General features: G+C 36.3%; 1 protein-coding gene across 6 annotated transcripts in view; it reads right to left on the reverse strand.

The window, feature by feature from the left end:
* LOC138701528 (putative uncharacterized protein DDB_G0282133) overlaps positions 1–24,220 on the reverse strand; it is a 210,261-nt gene that overhangs the window by 150,319 nt on the left and 35,722 nt on the right. For 4 of the 6 annotated variants that reach the window (XM_069828522.1, XM_069828521.1, XM_069828523.1 and 1 more), the window contains exons 3-5: positions 23,438–23,964; positions 9,415–9,509; positions 1,402–1,558 (exon numbers count right to left, since the gene is read on the reverse strand). In XM_069828522.1, the coding sequence (XP_069684623.1) occupies positions 1,402–1,558; positions 9,415–9,509; positions 23,438–23,893 (708 nt within the window). In that variant the 5' untranslated portion in view covers positions 23,894–23,964. Of the gene's footprint in view, positions 1–1,401; positions 1,559–9,414; positions 9,510–23,437; positions 23,965–24,220 lie in introns of those variants that run through there. The other 2 variants (XM_069828525.1, XM_069828526.1) reach the window with 2 other exon arrangements.

Below are 24,220 nucleotides of genomic sequence, written 5' to 3' on the forward strand. Positions count from 1 at the left end.
CATTAAATAATATATATCAATTTTTTAAGATGTGTAGTAAATTTACAAGCAGAATTTCTGCAAGCAAGAAGCTTGTATAAAGAAAAACTTCAAAAATAGATAAAAGCTTCTTTATGTGTAAGTATGCAGAAGCTAAAACAAAAATGTCTGATCTACACAAATGCCCAATGTCGTTCTAGAAAGATCTCAGATTTCAAAAGTATCACTTGCAAATAAAAGTCACAATAAAAAAAAGAGAGAGAGATTAAGCTCAAAAGGAAGATCTGAAATAAAGACCAATGTGAAAGAAACTTGACTACTACGTAATACTGTCACAGTCTACTATATTCAGTCACGAAGCTTGAGTTTTGAGGGTGCTAGAAACAATAGACTGTGACGGTACTATTTTGCATTGCCTGTAATGAGGCAATATTAGCGATCCTCGTGGTGAGCAACTACCTAATGTTTGCATATTTACTACATATTGAGCTTCGCAACTGTATATACTAGACTGTGATACTACTTTAAATGGATAATAATGAGATTCGCACTCTGCAATATAGGAGTACAATGAAGGAATATGCCAGGTAAAAAATGGCAATCACATTAAAGCAGAGGCACATACATTTATAAATCTTACGACAGAATATGATATGATTACAGAGACTACTTCAGTTCAAAGATAGGATTCAGATGGCCTCATTAGGAAACATACACCACCATACAGATCAATCTGTCAGATGAATTTGACTTATGCACACACTTATCATACAGTTGAATTCTGTTAGTGATACTACTCTTACAATTTCCTAGGTAACCATACAATCCAAATACCAGGATATCTATATAAGGGCACATACACACACATACACCGATCAATAAAATGTATGCAAAAAAAGGTCAAACAATTCATACCCAACTTTCAAGTGTCATTAAGGACTTAAGGAGACCCACTTTCAAGTTTGAAAAATTCATCCAATTTGCCTTAACTCATACATTTTAATGATGAACAAAATATTTATAAGCAATACAAAAACTAACACATATTCTTCTCCCGTTTGAAGTATTTCCTTAAAACTGTAAATGAAATTATTACAAATCTGTTTATGAAATTGAAAAGGTTTCGTGAAAATATTTCTTTTATCATTTTGTACCTTCAGGGAAAGAAAACTATTTTCATTTGTTAGAAGTCTGAAATAGCTCTGGAGCTGTTATGGATATTATGGTAAAAAGAAAAGAATTCCTTGTATTCACCAGGAATATATGCGTTCTTCAAATTGTATCAGTAAAGTTTATTTCATGACAGAAATAGAAAGAGGAGAAAGTCAAAACTGCATCACAATTTGGTAACAAGAGGGGTAATACTGCTTGAACTGAAACATGTTCCTCTGTATTGCTGCTTACGTCTCCATTGAAACTCACCCCATCACAACACATGTAATGACTGACCATGTCCTCCTTCGACAAACTGATATAGTTGCATGACATCATGGGACAATTGATGTAGCCTATTTCAGTGAGCGCCAATTCCCAGTGATCAGCAAAGCGAGGTAAGTGCCTCCGTGTCTCATAGCGCCACCTGAACATTCACCAGTCATTTCTTCATTTCTTTATAAAAATGACTTCATACATACAGGATACTGTTTAGTATAATGTAATTTTAAACTGTTTCACATAAACAATGCACCATATAATACAAGTATCACCTTCACTGCAATTTGTTTCTAATGTCTCTTGATTCGTATTTATCTCTAATAGTTGGTTAGGTAGAGTCCACGTGCAGGACATTCCCTTCGAATGATTAGCAATGTCAAACATTTTTTCATGAGTTAAGTTAAAAATGACAAAAAGCAGAAGTAAGATGGCTGTCTAAAAGTACCACGCCAATTAATGCCCTGTGTAATTTATAAATGACAATACTTTCCCTATATCTATGTGACATTTTGTATGAAGCTATATAACACTATCACTTTTAAAATTACTTTAAGGTAGAATACTTACTGCTTAAATAAGAATTTTCTGTCATGTCCATGATTTCTTTATTACATTCCACTTCAAATGAAGACTGATGATGAGCTATTTCAATTCTCTCATCAACTACAGGAGTTACTTAGACGATGTGATAAATGAAGACCATTTGGCTCAGGAACTAAAAATGTGTGCCAGAACTGTATCTTCAAATTCAAATATTTATGAACTACCAAAATAAATAAAATAAAACTTTTTTTTTTAAGTATATCCCCATGTGTTTGTAGCACCAAAAATTGTATTAAGAAGTCCTTACAATAGTTTCAGCACTAAGATCTTTCACAAAACCGACACTGACAAAACCTTACCTACAATCCACATGAATTTAATACTGACATATGTAATACAACGATATGTATAGGCCATTCATTATCTCGTGAAACCTATCTGTGTGTCAGAGGAAGAAGAAAGTGAACTGAGAAGCTTTCCTCCCTTGCTACACTTCTACTACGAACCTCACATACCCCCACCACAAGGTTCTTGCTGTAAGCTATGGCGTACTCATGCATTTGGTTTCACGAGATAATTAATGACATAAGCATACCACCAGCAGCAATGGGAAGTTGTTACACTATATAATTATTCTCAGCAGAACTACTCCACGTTATTTCTCATGGAAATCTCTAGAATGATTATCAATATGACAAACATTCAAGGAGGAGGTAAAAATCTGGAAGGAATGTTCATTACCTTGTAAGCCAATACATTTAACTTAATTTCTCTGTTCATCCAATATGGTAAGAAGTGAGGTCACTTTATATTTTTCAATAGCAAAATCGTACCATTTTTTAAATGAGGAATGGGTATTTCTAGGAGAAAACCATAGAGTTATAAGAATTGTAATTTCAAGAATTTCAACAAATAGTTCCATTAATTGAATTTGAAAGATAACAGAAGAATCTGGACACTTCTTGAAGGGAGTTGCAGCCTATGGATACAATCCAAACTCAACTCTCTGAACATGCAATGCTTTTCCGTATCCTGTTCTTCAAAGTGAAGGAGAAGTAATGTGTGCTGTTGTCTGCTCTAGTTACCTTGGTAGCTGAGTTCTCTGCACTCTCTGCTTCCCTGCAGCTATATGTTTTGTATTTTGGGTGTCTTAAACAGTTGTACGAAGTGTTACAAAAACATTGTTAGACATTTATTTTAGGTATGTTCAATCTTCCACTGGTGCAAAAGCATCCAGTAACAGAAATTTATCACAAGACTGTGATGAGATGAAGATTTGTTGGGATGCCATAGGGGAAACTGGAGTCCAAGGAGAAAACACCTGTGTTACCTGGACCACGGACTTGCCCAACACAAGTTATAAATCAAAGGTAAACATTAATATTATAATGAGTAAGTCTAACAAAAAGCTACAGTTGAATAAGGGAATATTCCCACTACCTTTTATCTCAATTGCCTTTTTTCTTTATCAGCTATGCACTCCACTTCGTCTGTTCAGGTTTTAACATGTCTGCACAGGCTGCATGGCATGCTCATACCTCAAAGTTTTATAAGTAATCCTTCCCATGTGGCAATCACTTGAGAAATGACGTCAAGGCAACAGTGATGGAATAGCAAATGATGAGTGGAACTTCTTCCATAGACAATTGGCAAAGAGAAGGATAGAAAATGTAGAGACAGAGAGAACTATTCTCCTCCAACCAATCAATAATTTTGACAAGTCTAAAAAAAATGTGTGAAAGATTTTATAAATGTTCTTATAAAGCGAAGTGATAGCAATGAAACCATCATACAAGATACCATCTCAAATATTTAGCAAGTAGCAGTTGAAATAAATGTATGGGATAAAGATATAGGAGGTTTCATTATATTTATGTCCCTACCACATGTAAGATAAAATAATAATAATAATAATAATAATAATAATAATAATAATAATAATAATAATACTGATCAATAGGAACACCAGATTTTCGCTAATACTGTTTTCACAAATTTCTGCTAATTCAGTCAGAGAGTTAAAATCTTTATAGGTATGAATGAGACACGCTCTGAAGACGCATTTTACAATTGCGATTTGTCGCTAATTTTGCTAGCTTTTTTTTTGTGTTAAACGCGATTTTTTTTTTTTACGAATATTGCTGAATCATACATTCATCAAACACGGAATTCCTTTATTTCAGTTCGACAATAAAACATTCAAAATAAGTACGAACACGAGTTTGTCTTTTATGTTTTTATCATGTGGAAAGCATCGCTGCTCATCTTTGAAAAATGAAAATCTGTGTGGAATGCTTAGGTTTGTTACACTCTTACACAATAAGGAGAAAGATGTAAAAGATAAATACTACATTTTCAGCAAGAGTACACAACGAAGACTAAGGAATAATGTATTTTCATAATTTGGCAACCAAGCGACCTATCATAGTGTGCAAATGAACATAGGCCTAATGTTTTTTTTTTTTTTTTTTTTTTTTTTTTCCAGGTTTCAATTCAAACTTTTTCTTCATGATTTACATGTTTAAATACCGATTTTTTTTCATGATTTACATATTTAAATAACATTTTTTTACGATTTACTCCATTCTCAAATAATGACAAACAATTTGTGTCACTTCAAAGCTCTACAATCTTTGCAAGCAGATATGTATGTATTTATTCACACTGCAAATGGGTAAATACCTGGTGGCAGTGGTAACTAATTACTGTATACTCAATAATACCTGGTGGCAGTGGTAACTAATTATACTCAATAATACCTGGTGGCAGTGGTAACTAATTATACTCAATAATACCTGGTGGCAGTGGTAACTAATTATACTCAATAATGACAATTTAATAATAAACACAATTAATAATAAATTACAATTAATAATAATAATAACTTGCTAATACTAACAATAATAATAAATAATACTAATAATAATTAAATAATAATAATAAAAGTAAATCTAATTTGTATCTTAACCCTAAGTTCGAACTAAAACCCAAGAGTATGATTATGTTCATACATGCACAAGTACCTTTTAGCACCACACTCATTTCGCTGTCAACTCACTCACTGCACTGGAATTACGACACATTTCACTAATACTATCCCGATTTCACTAACACTTCACTGTTCAAATACTTTGCACTATAAACTATAAACTATAAAACTTCACTGACACAAACACACTTCACTGACACTATACATTTCTTCACTGATACAACACTTCAAATAACATAACATCAGTTATAGGTACCCTTTAAACAGTATGCATAATATACTACCGTCTATTAGTAAAGTCCTTAAGCCTAATTTTAAATGCATTTTTGGTTATTGGTAAAGCCTTTAGTAAGGCTGCAGGTAAAGCATTCCAGTCCCTAATAGTACGATTGAGAAAAGAAAACTGTCCAGTATCCTTCCTCTGTCTTCTTTCCCTCAATTTATGTGAGTGATCTTTTCTTGAAAAGTAATTTGGCAGCTGCAACCAATTTTTTATTTCTCTCCAGGCAGGCTTACCTCTGAATGTTTTCAACATTGTGCATAATCGAATTCGCGTTCTCATTCATGAGTATGTCCCATTTTAATGTTGAATTATTACTACAATGCTTGAGAGCCCATTAATAAATATATATATATATATATATATATACTTTATAGATTATTCATAACATTTGACTTATAAACAGACAGAAAAAGCATCAAAGAACATAACAAAGAAAAAACAGTGTGGAGTCATGCATAAGAAATTCCTTCACATGTAAACCTAAGCTCTCACGGAATCAACTGAAGTCTATCGAAGGGGACTTAGCGTATGGCAGCCAGTCATTTTTTTTGTCTAAGACTGTACAAGTCCCTTAACTGTTCCAGCCATAATTTTATATTAATGTTTCCGATCAAAATTCTTCTAACTAGTCTACGAGGAATTTAGTACCCACAAATCATGTATACAACTTGTTTACAGCATCTAAATCGTAACATTTAATTTAACTTCTAAGCAAGTACAGTTGCTGTAACTTTTAACAAACATGTGACAAGAACTACATACAAACTACTATTTACACGAATCTGCATGGACACGGATGTTTTAAAAAGAATAATAACAACAATGTGAATACTACATGGCAATCCAGCAAGAAATGCACAGAAATACATATCAATCAGCTGCAATATCAAAAACATTTCACTCCAACTTTCTCAAATAACCTAAGTTTGCAAATCAACTCTCAACAACACTGGCATATGTATTCATATGTATAAATTCATAGTTCACTGGAGCCAAACCCACAAAGGGGAGAGAGAGAAATGTCCCAAGGAAACCTGTTCAAAAACCACCTCTGTCCACTAAAACTTCCATCTGAAATTGCTGAGATATGAATCTTTATAACTCACATGGAAAATCGAAACACAAGCCATGGGATACTGGTGCTTCATACATTAGTGTTCATATGTAAAGTAGTCCCTATTTCTCTTCATAATCATCACCATCGTCTACTTCATTTTCTTCTTTCTCATCACCACCATCACCATATTTGTATCACCACAATAATAATAATAATAATAATAATAATAATAATAATAATAATAATAATAATAATAATAATAATAATAATAATAATAATCTTTCATATATCAAGTATAGTGGCTGTAGCATATATCAATGAATCCTACATTTCTTTGGATTTTTTTACCTCTTTTTCTATATCCTGTCACACTTCAACAAACATAATTTCGTTTCTTTGAAATCTGTTATCATTTCTTTCTTTTATCAACGACAATGATTTACAGCATCTTAGAATACCATGTTTTGTAGTTTTTACTTTATAAGGAATTAGTTAAAACACAATTTTTCTTTCTTTCTTTTCAGTTTGTATTTGATAATACCAACATTACGTATATTTCAGTTATTTCAACTATATGAAATGGAATCTCTTTTTAATCACAATTATTCAAAATAACTCTCTGGCAAGTGTAATATAGTGAAATCTCTCATCTATGGACATTGAAGGGACATAATAATCTGTCCGCATCTGGGAGGTGTCCTTTATTGGGAGGGAGGCTCCCCAATCTAACAGTAAATTTATAATATGCATTATGTATCCCTTCACGCTTTAAATGAAATGTATTACTGTAGTTTAATTCTAAATACAGTCTACTGTACTATAGTAAATTATTTGCAACTTTGAACTACAGTAGATAAGACCGAAAAAGGAAAATACAGTACTGTGCCATGCAATTTTATTTAGATCTACAGTTATGCAGTACTGTAATTTACAGTTTTCAAGTTAACCTTTACGTTCAGGTGCCATGTCTCTCGAAACAGTACAAGTGTCAATAGATTGAAGTGAAGAGAATAATCCTACTAATCCTATCATGTGTCGAATACAATTTCACGATCGCGGAAACCTTGGACCCATTAGACAGGTTAAATTTTATGATTCTGTTTATCCACCTGCTTTCAGCTAACAAGGGGTAGCCAGCTGGGCTAGTGGTAGCCTACGAGACCTTTATTGTCTCCTTTCATGTTAAGAATTCCTGTACAGTTCTCAAAACTAAATTTTCAATTTTTATAACACATTAGGTCTTGAAATCCAAGTTCTGTCCGCAGTCAGGATATAAAGCAAGCTTTAGGACTGTGAAACAGCTGTCCATGTCCATGTCTGAGAGTGTCCGTAAACGAGAGTTAAATTTATAATTATTTCTATATTATTTCAGTTAGGACATAAAAATCTGTCCTTATATGAGGAGTGTCCGTATCTTGGGGGTGTCTGCAAGGAGAGGTTTCACTGTATCCCGTAATACAATTTATAATAAAATACTTTATACAAGTATCTTTGAGTACCTAATTTTTTTTTTTATGTTTTTAATACGAGAGTAAAACAGTTATGTCTTACTGAAGATTAACTTCTGAAGATAGCAAAAATGATGTTGTTGTTCTCTAATGCCAGACGTTTGACAATCAATCATTTGACCTCTTGCACTTCAATATTTTTCAAAGATATTGTCATGGTTAGCCACTGAAGCACAGATGTTGAGGTGTTAGATACAAAAAATGTAGTTTTCCATATGCTAATATGTACAATGGATTCCATTAATGTTGTCTCGTTTCTTTGTTTCACTGACAATGAAAACTACGTCTTCTACCTCTACCCTTATTGTGTACATGCAGATTGACTCGCCTGCATTTTGTATTTCAGTTTTCAGTGGTGTTCATGCTAGAGTAGTACCTACACACTTAGAAATGGTTTCCAATGTATGCCAACATTTCAGAAGTGCAGCGGCATGCCATTGTTATAGGAATGGCTTTCTGTGTATCTGTTATATGCAGCTTACTAGTATAGCCATGAAGTACTGGCTGTAAACAAATATAAAAAAGTGATGGCATTAATGGAATAGATTGTACAAGCTAAAAAAACTTCACTCGACATAAATTAATAATGACATGGCATAATAAATATGGAGGGAAAATATGCATGAAATTTCAATGAGATAGTGAAATGTGAGTCTGAAACAACTGGAATCAATCAGTTCATACCAAATGTTTGTTTCTTTTCAAGGTTATGTGATGAGAACAGCAGTCAAGACTTTTTGGTACAACTTGTCAGATATTATGTACAAATCTTTCAGATGTAGCTCCCTCTGCAGCTGACTTGAATAATTTCAAAGGAAAAATTGTTCCGGGGCTGGTATCGAATCCAGAATCTTTGGCTGAGCGTGCCAACACTCTACTGACTGAGCTACCCTGGAACTGTAACTGACCTTGTCAGCCCACCTGAGGTATGTGGATATAAAGGGAAAAATTGAGCTGGTGTCAATTACAGATCCTGGGTAGCTCAGTCAGAAGACCATTAACATGCTCAGTCAAAGGTCCCGGGTTCGATACCCAGCCCCAGACCAATTTTTCCTTTGAAATTATTCAGATATTATGTAGTTTATAACATTTCTCCACATCTTATGCACACATTCATTTATTTACTTAATGCATAAAGCAATGGTAACTTCTAAAGGGGCACTCCAGATCACCATCTTCCACTGGAAATAATTTAAGATGTTTTTTAACGAAGTATCAATTCCAATAAGTAAGATAGGCATATGTTCTCATTCTTAATTTGTCATTCTAAAATTCAAAACTCTCCAAACATTTTTATTTGTTGTAACCGAACCCTATGAAATACCACCATGTCGCAGAAAATATTATATGTGAGCTACATCCTTCATGGAAGCTCTTTTCCCTATTCAGAAACCTCAAACACATAAAAGAAAAAAATATATATAATCTCTTACTGTATTATTCTAGTGCGTCTTCACATTTTAATGTAAGTAACAAAATGTCCATAGCTGCATAATTTCGTTTTAATAGCATTCAGCACTACCACAAAAAATAATACACGTATAAATGTTCAATATAACTCCGATTAACGAACTTCTAATTTCAGTGACAGGAAACAGAGGTCACACAAAATCATACTTACAGCTCCATTGATGACGGAAGTGCATCAGCACTTGCTGCAACTCCATCCTTCTTTAAGATATTCCCTCCTTCGACAAGTTCACTGTTCTTCACTTGCTGGAATATCATGGAATTGAATTAACATTACCTAACTCACAGAATGTAAATAATACAATATTTAGGAAAAATGAGGGCACTCAAAATTGATCTCTGATGTTTGCTGAGTATGTTAGTGTAAAACATGTGTAGGTCATAAAATAGGCAACCTTCACTTCTCCTTTTATTTTCATGGAAATAATCCCAAAAAGTTTATAATCACCATGTTTCTTGGTATGGAACTGGATAATCACTTGAGCTGAAAAACACATATTATCTTCTATCAGCAATATAAATACCCATATTAGCATACTTTCATTTCATAATGAAATATGAATTAATATTTTGGCCTAGCTCATCTGAAGCTAACATATTTTTGTTTTACAAAAGAAAACCCTAAGAATAATGTGTGTACATAAAAGGGCATTATGTAAAAAGGATTTTCCAATATTTAAAAATCTTGTACTTACTTTGTAAGTATATTCTTCTTCTTATAATGTCTTATGTTAAAAATCACTATCATTTTAGAACTAAGAGAACATTCATAATGTTAATACAAGATACAAATAAAATCTCCATCTACCCTCTGTTAGTCTCAGCTGTTGTAAAAGGAGTTCACTATTCATGCATTACATTCTTCAACACACTGCCCAATAAATAATGCTGAAGTTTTGAAGGGCCAAGAGAAAAAGTTTAGAATTAACGAAAGAAGTAAAAATCGTCTATTAACTTCACTTAAATTAATATACCTAAACCAACAACAAAAATAAATAAAAATGTCTCCATATTCATACCTTCTACTCACTTACTGGACTGTTTAGGCTTGTAAATTGAGTCACGCTAATCTACTTACTATGCATTATAATATATTTTTGTATAATATTTCACTTATTCCCCATCTCAAAGCTACAAGATCTAATGTAATAAAATAAATGAAACGAAAATTCCCATATCAACTCTATGATTTTTATTTTCCCCCCTCTCCCTCTTAGTTTTATTTTAGATTTATTTTTTTATATTACATTATCATGAAAAAAAAAACTGAATAGACTACAGTGGACTATAGTGAACTTTATGTTGTCAGCAAACAGCTGGATACATTAAGAAGATTGATTGATTTTTTTATATTAACCTATTTTTATATAACTGTACTTGCTTATTATCAAACTCAATTATTTGACTTTTTTTCAACATTTTTGCACACTTTCGCTCTTTTGTCTTTTCATTACGAGTTTCTCAAATAAGTGACATTACAATATGCCATAAAAATTATCTACTTGCTATGGAACTTTTTGAAATTACGCAATGTCCCTTAATATTTTTCTAACATATGAAATTAATAAAACAGAATCATGAAAAATATCATGAACATCAGTACTGTTCTGTACTAATAAAATAGTATCAAATCTTTACACAAAACTGTAAAAGGCAAAATTCTATATAACCAGCTTCCAGAACTTACTGGTAATTCATGAGTATTTCGAAAATCGAAAACATGTATCAGTTTGCTTGGTCCAGTACCAATTTACGTACATCATAAAGAGACCACAAATTCTAACTCCAAAATCTGGTAAATTTTGATTTCTTCCATTATATATTGACTCAGAATGACCTTAATCTAACAGAAAAAGAATTTAAACAAGTTATGACTTCACTTTCAGAGGACTTACACATTTGTACACCTTTGATATGACTATCTGAATGGCTTTCAGGTGTAGCATTCAAAACAATAAAAAAGAGTTACACTCTTTCATTTCTGTTTCGAATTACTTTTGTAATTCTTTGAAGTGCAACAGCAAGATGACAGAGTTATTGTGTGAAATGGAAATCACTGATCAGCCTCCTCCACAGCTACACTCTAGAAGTTAAAGGAGACACTAGACTCATTTCACGTCAAATCAGACAATGCAGTACACCATCAGCTCACCAATTTTCACAGCTTTTATTTGTTAAACCTATATGCAAACAGCAACCATTTTCTCAAAACTTCAATCTATTGTACATTAAGTTAGGAATCAGCTTCAGCAGTAAGAAATCAATTTTATACTAAATCGTAATTTGTAACTCAAAAAGCAAATGTTGTTTTCTACTGTAATGCCAGGCGTTTGACAATAAAGTCATTTGACCTCTTGCACTCGAATATTTTTCAAAGATATTAAATGGTCAGCCGATGAAGCACAGATTTTGAGTTGTTCACTTAAATCGGCTACAACTTGCCATTTAACGACTCCAATATGAAGACGCAAATGTATGAAATTTGATAATTAGGGCTAATTTACCTAAAATAAAAATTTCTGCAAAGGATTATTATATTATAATTAAACAATACAAAACAGTATTTTCCATATATTTTAAAATTCGAACTTCAATTCAGTCATCATAAAGAAATTTCCATCTAGCTCATAAAAAATTATGTCACAAAGGTAACACACAGCCTTTCATTATACATTCTACCCATTTCATAACAATTCATTTCCAATAGCTTGTGCAAATGATAATACCTTTCATAATTTATTTCCTCGAACTAGTATCCAAATACATATATAAATTAAATCATTTAAAGTTTGCCCGGATAAAAAGACGAATCTTCGTTCTCTGGATTACACATAAAACACTTTTCTATACGGAATATGTCTGATAAGACTTTCTTGTGTTAATCTTTTTCTATAATCGCAAAATTACGTACGACATTCGACTTAATCTATAAATAATTGTATTGTGTGAGCGGATATTACTTTTGTAATTAGATTTTCACAAATTTACATAAAATAGTTATGTGTAATACTGTAATCACTTCTAATACAATTCCTATTTTAAAAAATGAGTGTTTAAAAGTAACATGAATATTAAATTGCATTAGACTTGCTTTCCACTCATGTGTAACAAATGTGTTTGAATACGGAATACTAATCCTATAACAATGAGGTGCTCTTCACTAAGGATAATGACTATCTGGCTTGGCTGGGAGGTATTGGAATATGAAAAAATTCACGACGAAAAATAGAAAAATCCTGCATATTACAATTAGTTTCTCTGGAACGTAGAATTTGGGAACATGTTGGGCACCTTATTTCATGTATTTTCTCATTGTATGCAAGAAACAAAATAAAAAAAAAAAAATCGTCAGGATACATTGAATTTTCATTTTGTCATTTTGTGTTTTTTATTTCAAATAAAGATCTATTCATACTAACAATTAGTGTATTTCATGTGCATCATGAAGTACAAATAAATTACTAATATACATTGAATTTGACCAAAATTCGTTCATTAGTTTAGCAGAAATAGTTGTACAGAGACAGATGATGCTGAAAAAGTAATTCAGTGAAAATCTCGAAATCGATTTTTTCCAATATCACAATAGTTCTCCCTTAAAAAAGAAAGAAAAAATTACGAGTAAACTTTCGCTTAACTGTAAAGTAATTACAATTTGAAGTTACCATTCTGCGTGGATTGGGCAACTTTAACACAGATTTTCTGACAGTACTGCATCCTCAACTATAGGAGACAAGTTCTCATTCGGAAGACTTCATACATGCATTGAGTGTTTCAAAATACATTATGAATAATGTTTGGGCTTTACAGAAACAACACTGTATTTTGGCTGAGCTAGTTAGATATTTAGGTAGAACACTTTTTGAAAATACTGTGGAAGGACTAAAATCATTTTATGAAGATGAAGTAATCCAAAAAAAAAAAAAAAAGAATATATTTTTGTGAAAAAAAAAATCATAAATAAAAGACAATGTAATTTAAAATATAATATCTACATTTTAATGGCCATTCAATGTTTTCTTCTCTAATGGTATGCAACAGCAGAATACAGAATAACATTCTGCATTAAAATACGTAATAGAAAACTAGCCACTGGCGTACCTCACTTGGCTAAGGCACTTGGCTGCCGATCCAGAGTTGTGTTCAGGCGCGGGTTCGATTCTCGCTTGGGCTAATTACCTGGTTGGGTTTTTTTCGAAGTTTTCTCCAACATAAGGCAAATGTCAGGTAATCTATGGCGAATCCTCGGCTTTATCTCGCCAAATATCACCTTGCTATCACCAATACCATCAATGCTAAATAACCTCGTAGTTCATAGAGCATCATTAAATAACCACGTAAAAAAAAAAAATAGAAAGCCCCTGACTGCAGCAGATACAGAGAGAGCAATAGAGGAAAAAAGGATAAAAATTAGAGGTTCTTCCTTCAAAACCCTGCATGCAGTAATATCTAAAGATGCATAGGCTTCATAGCTGTTCAAAATTTTCCGGTTCAGAGTCAACATTATTGAAAAATTATATAAAGCAAATTATTTCGACAATAAGCCAATAAAATAGAAAGAACGAGTTCATGACGGCCATGCAAAATTATATCTCTGACTACTATGTTCGTCTCATTTCCAGAGCCAAGAACTCCCTAGTGCTTATAGACACCCCTCTTATTTTATACTTGGGGGATACTATAAAATACACATAAAAATTACGAAAACATCAATCAATAATAACATCAAACATTGATGATAATGATGATAATAATAATAATAATAATAATAATAATTAGTTCAATATCACTGACATTATTATTATTATTATTATTATTATTATTATTATTATTATTATTATTATATATTTTTAAACGTCTAAAACGAAAAATAATATTTATCATTTATCACTGGATTTTCTGCATTATGTGTCCACCAAAACAAAATACAGAAATAGACTAAATGCAGAAACAGACATGACGCTACAACTTTACGTCATAGAACCAGATATGAAAATAAACTGCAGGCTTAAAAAACAAACACATTCATCCCATTGAACAGAATTATTGAGATACTGGCATATGTCACTGGTGATAGTGATTGTCTGTTGGATGGGGACGTTAAGCCTGGTGGCCCCCTTGGTGCATTCGACAAGAGTAAGCTACATGCTGGCACTGGGTTTCCCCTTCTCCCTTCCTCACCTTCATCATCATCCTCACCCATTCTCTGCACTACACTTAAACACTTAACATACACTCACCCTAGTACACGACGTAACTCTTCACAGATACACATCATGCGTAACGGGGCCAGCCGAAGTGGTGTGCAATTTGAAAATGGGTCATAGTCCTGCCTTCTATCCACAGTACAGTATGCAGAACCCGAATCACTCAAAGGGAAGTGGGTAGGCATTAGACACACACACACACACACTTTTCAAAAGTTTTCTTATAAATAACATACTACTGATTAAGCAAATCCCTAATTTGAATGAATAAAAAAAAAAAAACACGCACGCACGCGCACACACACACACACACACACTCTCTCTCTTTCTCTCTCTCTCTCTCTCTCTCTCTCTCTCTCTCACTTTTCAAAAGTTTTCTTATAAATATCATACTACTGATTACAGCAAATTTGTTTGAATAAATAATAGAATTGATAGCTAATCGATGGCTGATCTTGCTCCATAACTAACTAAAGGAATACTGAAAAGGTAGATGTGTTGAACGTATGGGAGCTGCACATGTGGTACATGTTATTGAACCTTCCACTCTCCCTCTCTGCATCTCATTCCACAAAGAAACAGACCAGGAAGTGAGATCCAGACTGTAGTACTATTACACAATTCGTTAAAAGAAAATATATTAAAGAGACAACTACCCACATCGCAAAATCACTAAGTTCATATTTTAAAATGCTGAAACGAACTATATTTCCAGATTGCTCGACTTTTTTAGAAAATTATTCCTTTTACTTGTAAATATGGGTTCTATTGAAAAAGTGTCAGATAGTTCATCCTTCCTAGTATATGAGATAATTGTTTTCCTATGCCGAATTGAGAACTAACTCATTGGCTTTCCTACAGTGTTTACAGCTTAAATGACTATCATTTTCAATTTATGCACAGCCACCGCTGCCGCCACTGCCATCACCACCACCGCACTACAGTCCAATGTGGACCATGGCTTCTCTCACAACAGCTCTCCACTTCCCTCTGTACCCAGCCACAGCCTTCCTCATCCATTCTCACTACAAGTCTTAACCATCTCAGCCTGATAGATTTAATAAAGCTATATTCTCACCTTCCACTAGCTCATCAATCTCTTTATTCATTCTTTTTCTCCAGTTTTCTTTATTGTATATTGAACCGTAAATACTACATACAATTTTTCTTTCAAAGATGAGAAGGCTATTCTCATCTTCCAGTTTCATTGTTCCACATCATATATTGGCAAGTATTGTTACACAGAAAAGGCTGAGGGCGAATGAGATACTGAACTTACTTGTTCCCATTCTATCAGAGATCTCGTGGTGACATCATTTAACAAAATGTGAAACCAGAATAATGGTGAAAATGGACATATAATTTTGTCTTTATTCACAAACAAAGTGATCTTTTACATGTAGTAATCTACTACGACACCAGTGGCTTTCAGCGAAAGTGGAGTTTTTTCTAAGAAAAAGACATAGCTCTTGACTGAAACAGAATCTACATATGAGGAGTCCAAGCAAGCTTGATCTCCATTAGACAATGGGAGATGACTCTATAAATGATGTAATGAAAACAGAGCAATTGCGAAATGGAAATGGCAGGAAAAGCTGTACTATGAGCCGTGCCCACTACCACGGCCGTTCACCTAGTACGTCACTTCATCTGTCAGAGTGCTCTCAGACGTCACAGTATAGATAGCGCTATCAATCCCTTCATTGGTTCTTTCCAAATAACCCTATTGGCCGGTTCATTGCGTCTCACAAGGATAGAGGGGGAGAGAGTTTACCTGTTTTAATGGAGATACACGGAACGTCACTCGGGTTCCGGTACGCGGCAGATACACTTAACAAGACTTACGCTCTCGTACGCGGGAGATATACGGAAACAGTTGGCTCAGATTCAAGCTCTCGTCCACGGCAGAAACATTAACAAGACTTAGGATTTTGGTACGGGGCAGATATAGACAACGTGACTCGGGCTTTGTATGTGTTGGAGATAGATCAGTGGAGTAGTTATTTTGTGTCGTGTGTGTTTGGGATTTTAGTGGATCGTAGTTTGAAACATCGCTTGCTAGTGATACGTCTTGGGGGCAAGTTTTAGTATTTGCATTGAGTAACATATTTGTGAGATATATGTGTTTGAGGTAAATTGTATTTGGGAATTATGTTATGAGATATGATTTGAAACGTGAGTTCATGTTCCGAGACGGTTAGAGTGATAAAGTAGCGGTTACGGTCTCACATATTGTTTTAGCGTTTTCCCTGCTCCATTTGATTATTGGTTTCATTCGCCGTTATTTTATTATCATATGCGTCGAGTTTTGTTGCTATTTAAACCATCCTTGAGATTGGAATTATCGTCCGTTACTTATTACATGTATCTGTCTCCATCCCTCTCTCTCTCCATTGGGTGTTCATTTTGTAAAGTGCAGAGATTTGTGTTAGTGCAATTTGCACAGTTTATGTGAGCAATATGTGCAATGGGTAATGTATAGTGATCAGTCATGTAATGTCTTATGCTGGGTAGAGTTTCTCTCTTATTGAGTGTATATGTATTTATAGTTTGGTTACTCAGATTGAGTGGTATCTATGCTCGTATGGATCATGTATTAAGTAAATGTTCCGGCTGGGTGTTATGTTCAGATTCATACTCAGATAGTTTATATATATATATATATATATATATATATATATTTAAAGAGTGGTTCATGAACATATGGCTAATAGGTTAGTCACTGATTGTCGAGAGACGGCCATATTAGATTGTTTTATCACTTATAAGTGTGTTGGCCTCAGCCTTGTGATACTTACATGATTTACATATCCTGGGGATATCATTTCAGATTAGTTTGTCCTATTTTCACTCACCCACTTCATATTTATTGGTATTTCATTTTTCATTTATGTACATTGTTACTTATTATTGTTAATTATATTTGTTTTACAAATTCACACTATTCATTTCTAAAAGTCTTCCACTGCGCACATCCAATCCTTCCAATGTGCCGTCCACCTGGCGAAAGCAGCCAATATAAGAAAGATAAAGAGGAGGAGTGGATGATCGTACTGCCGCTCCCACAAATGGTAGCAGAGCGTGGTTATAAATGGTTTACTGTGGTTATAAATGGTTTTGAGTGATTAATGGTTATATATGATTTTTTTTTTTTGGTGCTTAGGATTTGATATAGTGGTATTTGTAAATTTCTTGTGGCTGTTTTCGATCAACTGTTTGCATCTTTGCAACACACTTTTGAGGTGCATTGGATTGATTCATGATAATAGTGTGAATTTGTTGAATTTTGATAATTTCTTTTTGACTTGAGATTTGACATTTCTTTGTTCAAGTATGAAGGATTATTTTGTTCAAATTGGTTGGTGTTGGGACCTCTCGAAGGCCACCTTGATTTTGGAGATGGAGCGTGCTGGCATATCTACGGATGGTAGGAAGCGCGAGTTGCAGTTCCGATTTTCCCAATACTTGGAGACGTTGGATCCTGAGAGTGTGAGCAACATTCGCCTGCGAGTCGAGGATGAACTTAGAGATAAGTATGCTATGCAGGGGGTAGGCTCACAACCTTCTGCGGTTTTTGAGCCAAAGAAACGAACTTCCATTCAGGCGGAAGGTGAGGGTCCGTCTACTCTAGTATTAGGTGGGGAAAAACAAATGGATCCCGCTTATGTGTCACAATTGGATATAGAGAAAGGAAAATTGGGTAGTGAGAGAAGAATATTTTCTTCCGATGTAAACCCATGCCATATGAAGGTATATTTGGATTTAGTTAGAAATTTGCGGTTGACTGATGGTAAGAATCCGAGGTTATTGATGGGATTTTTAATGGAAGGTATAGGAATCCATGCCTTGGGATTAGTTGAGGATCGAGAGTTCATATTGGGTTTGATCCCGCGGACTAGTGGTTTATTATTGGAGATTTTTGGACGGGGTATCCGATTTCTATGGACTTGGTCCATCCTACTCGAAAGAGTTGTTTTGGAAATTCTTCCTTCACGTTTGCGAGAGGACTTAGTTAGAGATTATTTATCGCGCCGATTTCAGTTTCCGGAAGAGAATTTTTTGGAATTCCTCGACTCTGTATATACGGCCAATGTTATATTAAACCATTATTCTACTGAGTCACAATTGATAGAATTGATTTTGCAAAATATGAGTCCGTGTATTAGATCACACTTAGTGTTTCAATCTAGGCTGCGCACGATCGAAGAGTTACGTGAGTTGGGGCGAAGTGTAGATAATTCCCTGATAGCGGAAAGGCAACGGGATAGATCTTTGCCGTATCATTTTCGTTCGCGTGAACAGTCTTCAGGTACGCGTCCGTTGAATTCTGTGAGTCAGCCTAAAAATTTTATACGAAAGAGGCCCCTTACGTGTTTTCGATGTGGCAAGTTGGGTCATATTCTAGCTCAGTGTCGGGTCTTGCCTCATAAGGATTTTCAAGATTCTAGCAAACCCGAACGTAAAGAAACACCATGTAATCCGGTTTTTAATGTTAATAAAAGAACACACCATAGTCAGGCTCATGTCTTGCCTTGGGTCTCAGTAAAATTTGGAGAGGTTATTATACCCACTATCTTGGACACGGGTGCTGCTGCATCCATAATTAGAGCGGACTACGTTCCATTTTTGCATCATATGAAGAAGATACGGAGTAAGCAGTCGATTAAGGAAACATGCCAGTTAGCTGATAGCAGTGATGACCCTGTTACTACCTTGGTGCGGTGCCATTTTCGTATTAACGAGTATTCTTGGACTCATCCTTTTAGAATTATCGAACATTTACAAGTCCCTATAATCTTAGGAAACGATTATATCGTTAGGTCTGGCATGGAGATTTTCCCTTGGGATAGGGCGTATGGATTTCACTTCAGGCCAGGAGAGAGTTGGAAGTGGGATGAGAAACCCATAAGTAAGAATCTTCCGGTTAACCTTGTGTACTCGGAGGATGCCGACCCAGAACCCATTGGCGCTGGTTTGCCACGTGTTGGGGACTTAGGTCAATACGGTCATCTTGTTGAAGAATTCCCTGAGCTGTTTGTAGAGCAATTGGGTTGTATGCGGGGAAGGTCATGTGAGATAGAACTGCTAGATAGTACCTCCATTAGGTCCCCGCCATATTCTTGCTCCCCTCCCAAATTGCAGGTCTTAAGGGAACAAGTTGCTGATCTTCTACTACGTGGGGTAATAAGGAAAAGTAACTCAAATTACGCTAGTCCTGCATTTTTGGTCCCTAAGCCACATGGGAAATTTAGAATGGTGCTTGATTATCGTAAACTTAATGCTAAAATAAAATATGATTGTTTCCCCATGCCCACTTTAGAGAGTGCCTTTCAACATTTCCACGGAGCTACTGTTTTCTCGGTTCTTGATTTGAATTCAGCATACTACCAAATTCCTCTTACTCTGGAGAGTAGGCGTTGTACCGCCTTTATCGTACCATTTGGATTGTATGAGTTTAATAAATTACCGATGGGGATTGCGGTGGGATCCCAGATACTGAGTAGAGAGATAGATCGGTTGTTTGGGGATATCAAATACCAATACGTATTTAATTATGCAGATGATTTGCTGATTTACTCTCGATCTCGAGAAGAACATCAGGAGCACTTGCGAGAAGTCTTTAGTAGGCTTCAACAAGCAAGCATTACCTTAAATAAAGAGAAGATCACCTTGGGAGCCACGAAAATAAAGTTTTTAGGACATCACTTGTCCGCCCAGGGCATTGAAACGGATCCCGACTATGTGCGGGCTGTGATGCAATTCCCCAGGCCCACCAATGTTAGACAAATACGTAGGTTTGTTGGCATGGTAGGATTTTATGCGAAGTTTATTCGAGATTTTTCAGAGATAGTGTACCCACTTAACCAATTGAAAAGAAAAAATGCTGTGTTCGTTTGGGGAGATGTTCATCAGGCCGCATTTGATAGGCTTAAGAAGGCCTTGTGTTCTGCCCCGGTCTTGAGGTTGCCTGACTTCTCGAAGCCCTATGTCCTGCAATGTGACGCGAGCGATCTCGCTATAGCCGCTGTTTTAAATCAAGACATTGGAGGAGAACTGGCTCCCATAGCATACGCTAGCCGGAAGTTGACCCCTTTGGAGGATAAGTATCCCATATATGAAAGGGAGTGTCTGGCTGTCATCTTTGGGTGCGAAAAATTTAGGTCTTTTCTCGAGCATAAGGAATTTATTGTTCACACCGATAGTGAAGCCCTCTCCTATCTGAGAAACTATCCTCTGCAGTTGGGGCGGATTGGTCGTTGGATCCTCAGGTTGGCCCCTTTTAAATTTAACATCGTTCATATTTCTGGGAAGGACAACGTTGTCGCGGATTGCTTGTCACGAGTGTTCCAAGAGGAGCCAGAGCGAGAGGAACAGTCCAGTATTACGGGTTAACATCTTGGGGCAGTTGCCTGCTATCTTCGAGGACCTCCAGGAGCATCAAACTAACGATGAAGAGTGTATCGAGTTTTGTACCAGAATAAATAATCAAAACCCTAAGGTTAGGAATTTTCATATAAAAAGGGGATTGCTGGTCTACCATCCTTCTAAGGCTAGGAAGAGTAGAGTATTTGTTCCACAGGCGTTAAGATCTATGGTTTCCCATTATTTTCATGACTCCATGTTGGGAGTCCACTTAGGAGTAACGAAGACTCTTGATAGGATATCCAGAGAATTCTTTTGGCCTAACATGAGATCATATGTACGGGACCATGTCGCTAAGTGTGAGCTTTGTCAGAGGGCTAAGCCTCCCTCTAACACTCGAGTTGGATTGTATTCTGCGGAAACGGATTCTAGACCTATGCAGAGGCTATTTATTGATTTTGTAGGGCCTCTGGTGCGAACCTGTAATGGGAATAAGGTGATTTTGGCTATGGTAGACGGTTTTTCTAAATTCGTCTGGCTGTTCCCGCTGAGGGAAATGACATCGAAGCTAGTAATTAAGACTTTGAACTGTCAAGTGTTTGCCCAACACGGTGTTCCTGAGAGCATAATTACTGATAACGCCACAGTGTTTACGTCGAAAATATTTAACGACATGTGTTTTCAGTGGGGGATTAGACATGTAACTACTTCCCCTTATTACCCCCAGCCGAATTTGGTGGAGAGATTTAATCGGAATTTGAAGTCTGCCCTAATTGTTTTTCATCATGACCACCAGTTGGCCTGGGATGAACATCTTCATGCCCTTCAGATGGGTTTCAACTCAGCGCATCATGAAGCCACAAAGTCCACCCCCGCTGAACTGTTTTTAGGCAGGAGTCTAAACCATCCTCTGCAACTACAATGGAAATTGAAGTTGGAGGAACCCAAGTCGCAAACTAAGTTGGAGGCCCAATGGCGGGATGCTATTCGCAACTTTCGCGACGCAAGCAGAAACACTGCCGTCCGTTATAATGCTGTTCGTCAACCGCATAAATTTGTGATGGGAGATAGAGTTAGGGTAAGATTATTCCCGCAAAAGCTCCGCTCCAAATCAAGTATCGGCGAAGTTGATGTTTAGATGGTCCCAACCCTTGACCATTTCCAGATTTCTTTCCCCGGTCACAGTCGAATTAAGTTGCCCAGATACAGGCTGTTCTATTCGTAAAGCCCATGTCTCGCACTTAAAATTAGTGGAGAGAGAGGAGAGAGTGGCTTACCCTGTTAACGTGGTACCGAGTTCCTGAGTCCGGGGGCACTGCTGTGTCCTTGTTATTCGTTTATTTTATTTGTGATCACTGTATACTGCTATTATCCTCTGTACTACAGGTATGCTATATGTTTGCTGATTTTGTAATCTTGCGCAGTCTTCCCTATATTCCTTTTTGATTTCCGTAATTTTCCTAACCTACCATACCTTAATAGAGTGCTATCTATGAGAGCGAAACCGTCGTGGGATTAGCATGCACTGAGGACTTGACGAGCGGGCACTCGTCTGACATTGGCCGGGCCGCCGAACGGATTCTGGGGATGCCTGGGTTCTATTCTGCTATACTCGAGCCTCTTCACTTCTCGATTTGCGAATCTTCCAGGATGCTTTCCCGGAACTCGCATACTTGCATCCACACGAAGTTTTTGGAATTTCTACGTATCTGTTAGGCTTCATGTGGTTGGCCGTAAACAGTTACCGCTGGTTTATGGGGACCGGTTGGCATCTGTTTTATCCTCCAAGTGTCTTTTGGAGTTATTACTTATTCTTCTTCTACTAGTTGCAGTTCTACGAGCGACGACTGGTGTATGGGAACCAGTTTGGACTTAGGGTCCAGTATCATCGGTTGCAGCAACTAAAAGTCTTCCACTGCGCACATCCAATCCTTCCAATGTGCCATCCACCTGGCGAAAGCAGCCAATATAAGAAAGATAAAGAAGAGGAGTGGATGATAGTACCGCCGCCGCCCTCCTCACACAACTAGTGACACTTGAACCACTACAAATCTCATACGATCTCAGCCATGGCCTGATCTTGTATGTTTGGTCAATGTTGAAAATCGTTTTCTATAATAATTTGAAACTTTAACAGCAGTTAGAATAAAGAATACATTTCTTCTATATGGTATACGCAAACATTTTTTCCATATGGCATAAACAAAAAATACAAGCTTTGAGGAGGTTGAAAAGTAAATCCATGGCGCTACAGCCCTGAAGGGCCAAGACCGACCAGCCAGCTGCTGGGCTCACGTCCACATGCCGAAGCAGAGGTGGACGATCATCCAACCAGTATGAAGGTATCGTGTGGTTAGCACGATGATCCCCCCAGCCATTATAGCTGGTTTGCGAAACTGGATTTTCACTACCTATCATAGCTGGGTGGGCACCGGTCCCATACACTGGCCGAAATTTCATGGGAAAATTTCTTCCTCCATGAGGAATCAAATCAGCGTGCATTCCGTAACGCAGGTCCTAGGCAGGACGCCTTAGACCGTGACGCCACGGCATGGGAAGAGGAGGTTGAAACTGACATAAAATAACTAGGCATTGTGGTTTTACCTTTTCTGGTGTGTACTGGAAGCTGGAGGAATCCTCACTGAGCCTGCGCTTCATGCCTGTTGCTTGCCTCACATTTGCATCTGCAGACGCTTTGAGTGGTGGAGACTTGGAGGAGATGCACATCACTTCCCCATCTGGCTTGCTCGAGGAAGGTACATCTGTTGTTGCTGCAGCTATTACACCATCTGTCCCATCCTTGTTCTCATGCACAATGATAGGCTTGCCATTCTTCATCTTTGCCACCAGGCCAAGATCCTTCAGTTGGGCTGGTGTCAGAATGAACACATTGAAGCCCTGCCTGCCACAAGGCACACTCTGGAGGAGCTGGCCCCCAAGATTTAATGTAGAGAGTCCCTTTTGGTTGATAATCATCTTGTTCAATTGCACGGGACCTTTATCCATCTCCTTAGAATTTGAAGCACTGTCCCTCGAGCTAGTATTCCCCTCTTGGGACATTTTGGACTGCTATTGACCTTGCAGTCCTACCAACAGTTATCTACAGGTGATCATCTCAGGATTCCTCACGCCTGCAAGAGAAAAAAATATATACAATTAGCAACTAGCAGAATGAACAGATAGGCCTAAGCAATTTCTTTACAAGCAAGTATCATTTTCAACTTTAGAGAATGTTCAGGACAATTAGATGATAGTATACTGATGGCCAAATATGGTCAAGTATACCAATGGTCAAATAAGACTGGCAAAAAAACAGAGTACAGTAGTCTCGATTATTTTGTCTTTGATTATCCCTTACTTTTGCAATTTGATTAGTCTACTTTGGAA

Source organism: Periplaneta americana, chromosome 6, assembly GCF_040183065.1.
Source record: "Periplaneta americana isolate PAMFEO1 chromosome 6, P.americana_PAMFEO1_priV1, whole genome shotgun sequence".
Taxonomy (NCBI): domain Eukaryota; kingdom Metazoa; phylum Arthropoda; class Insecta; order Blattodea; family Blattidae; genus Periplaneta; species Periplaneta americana.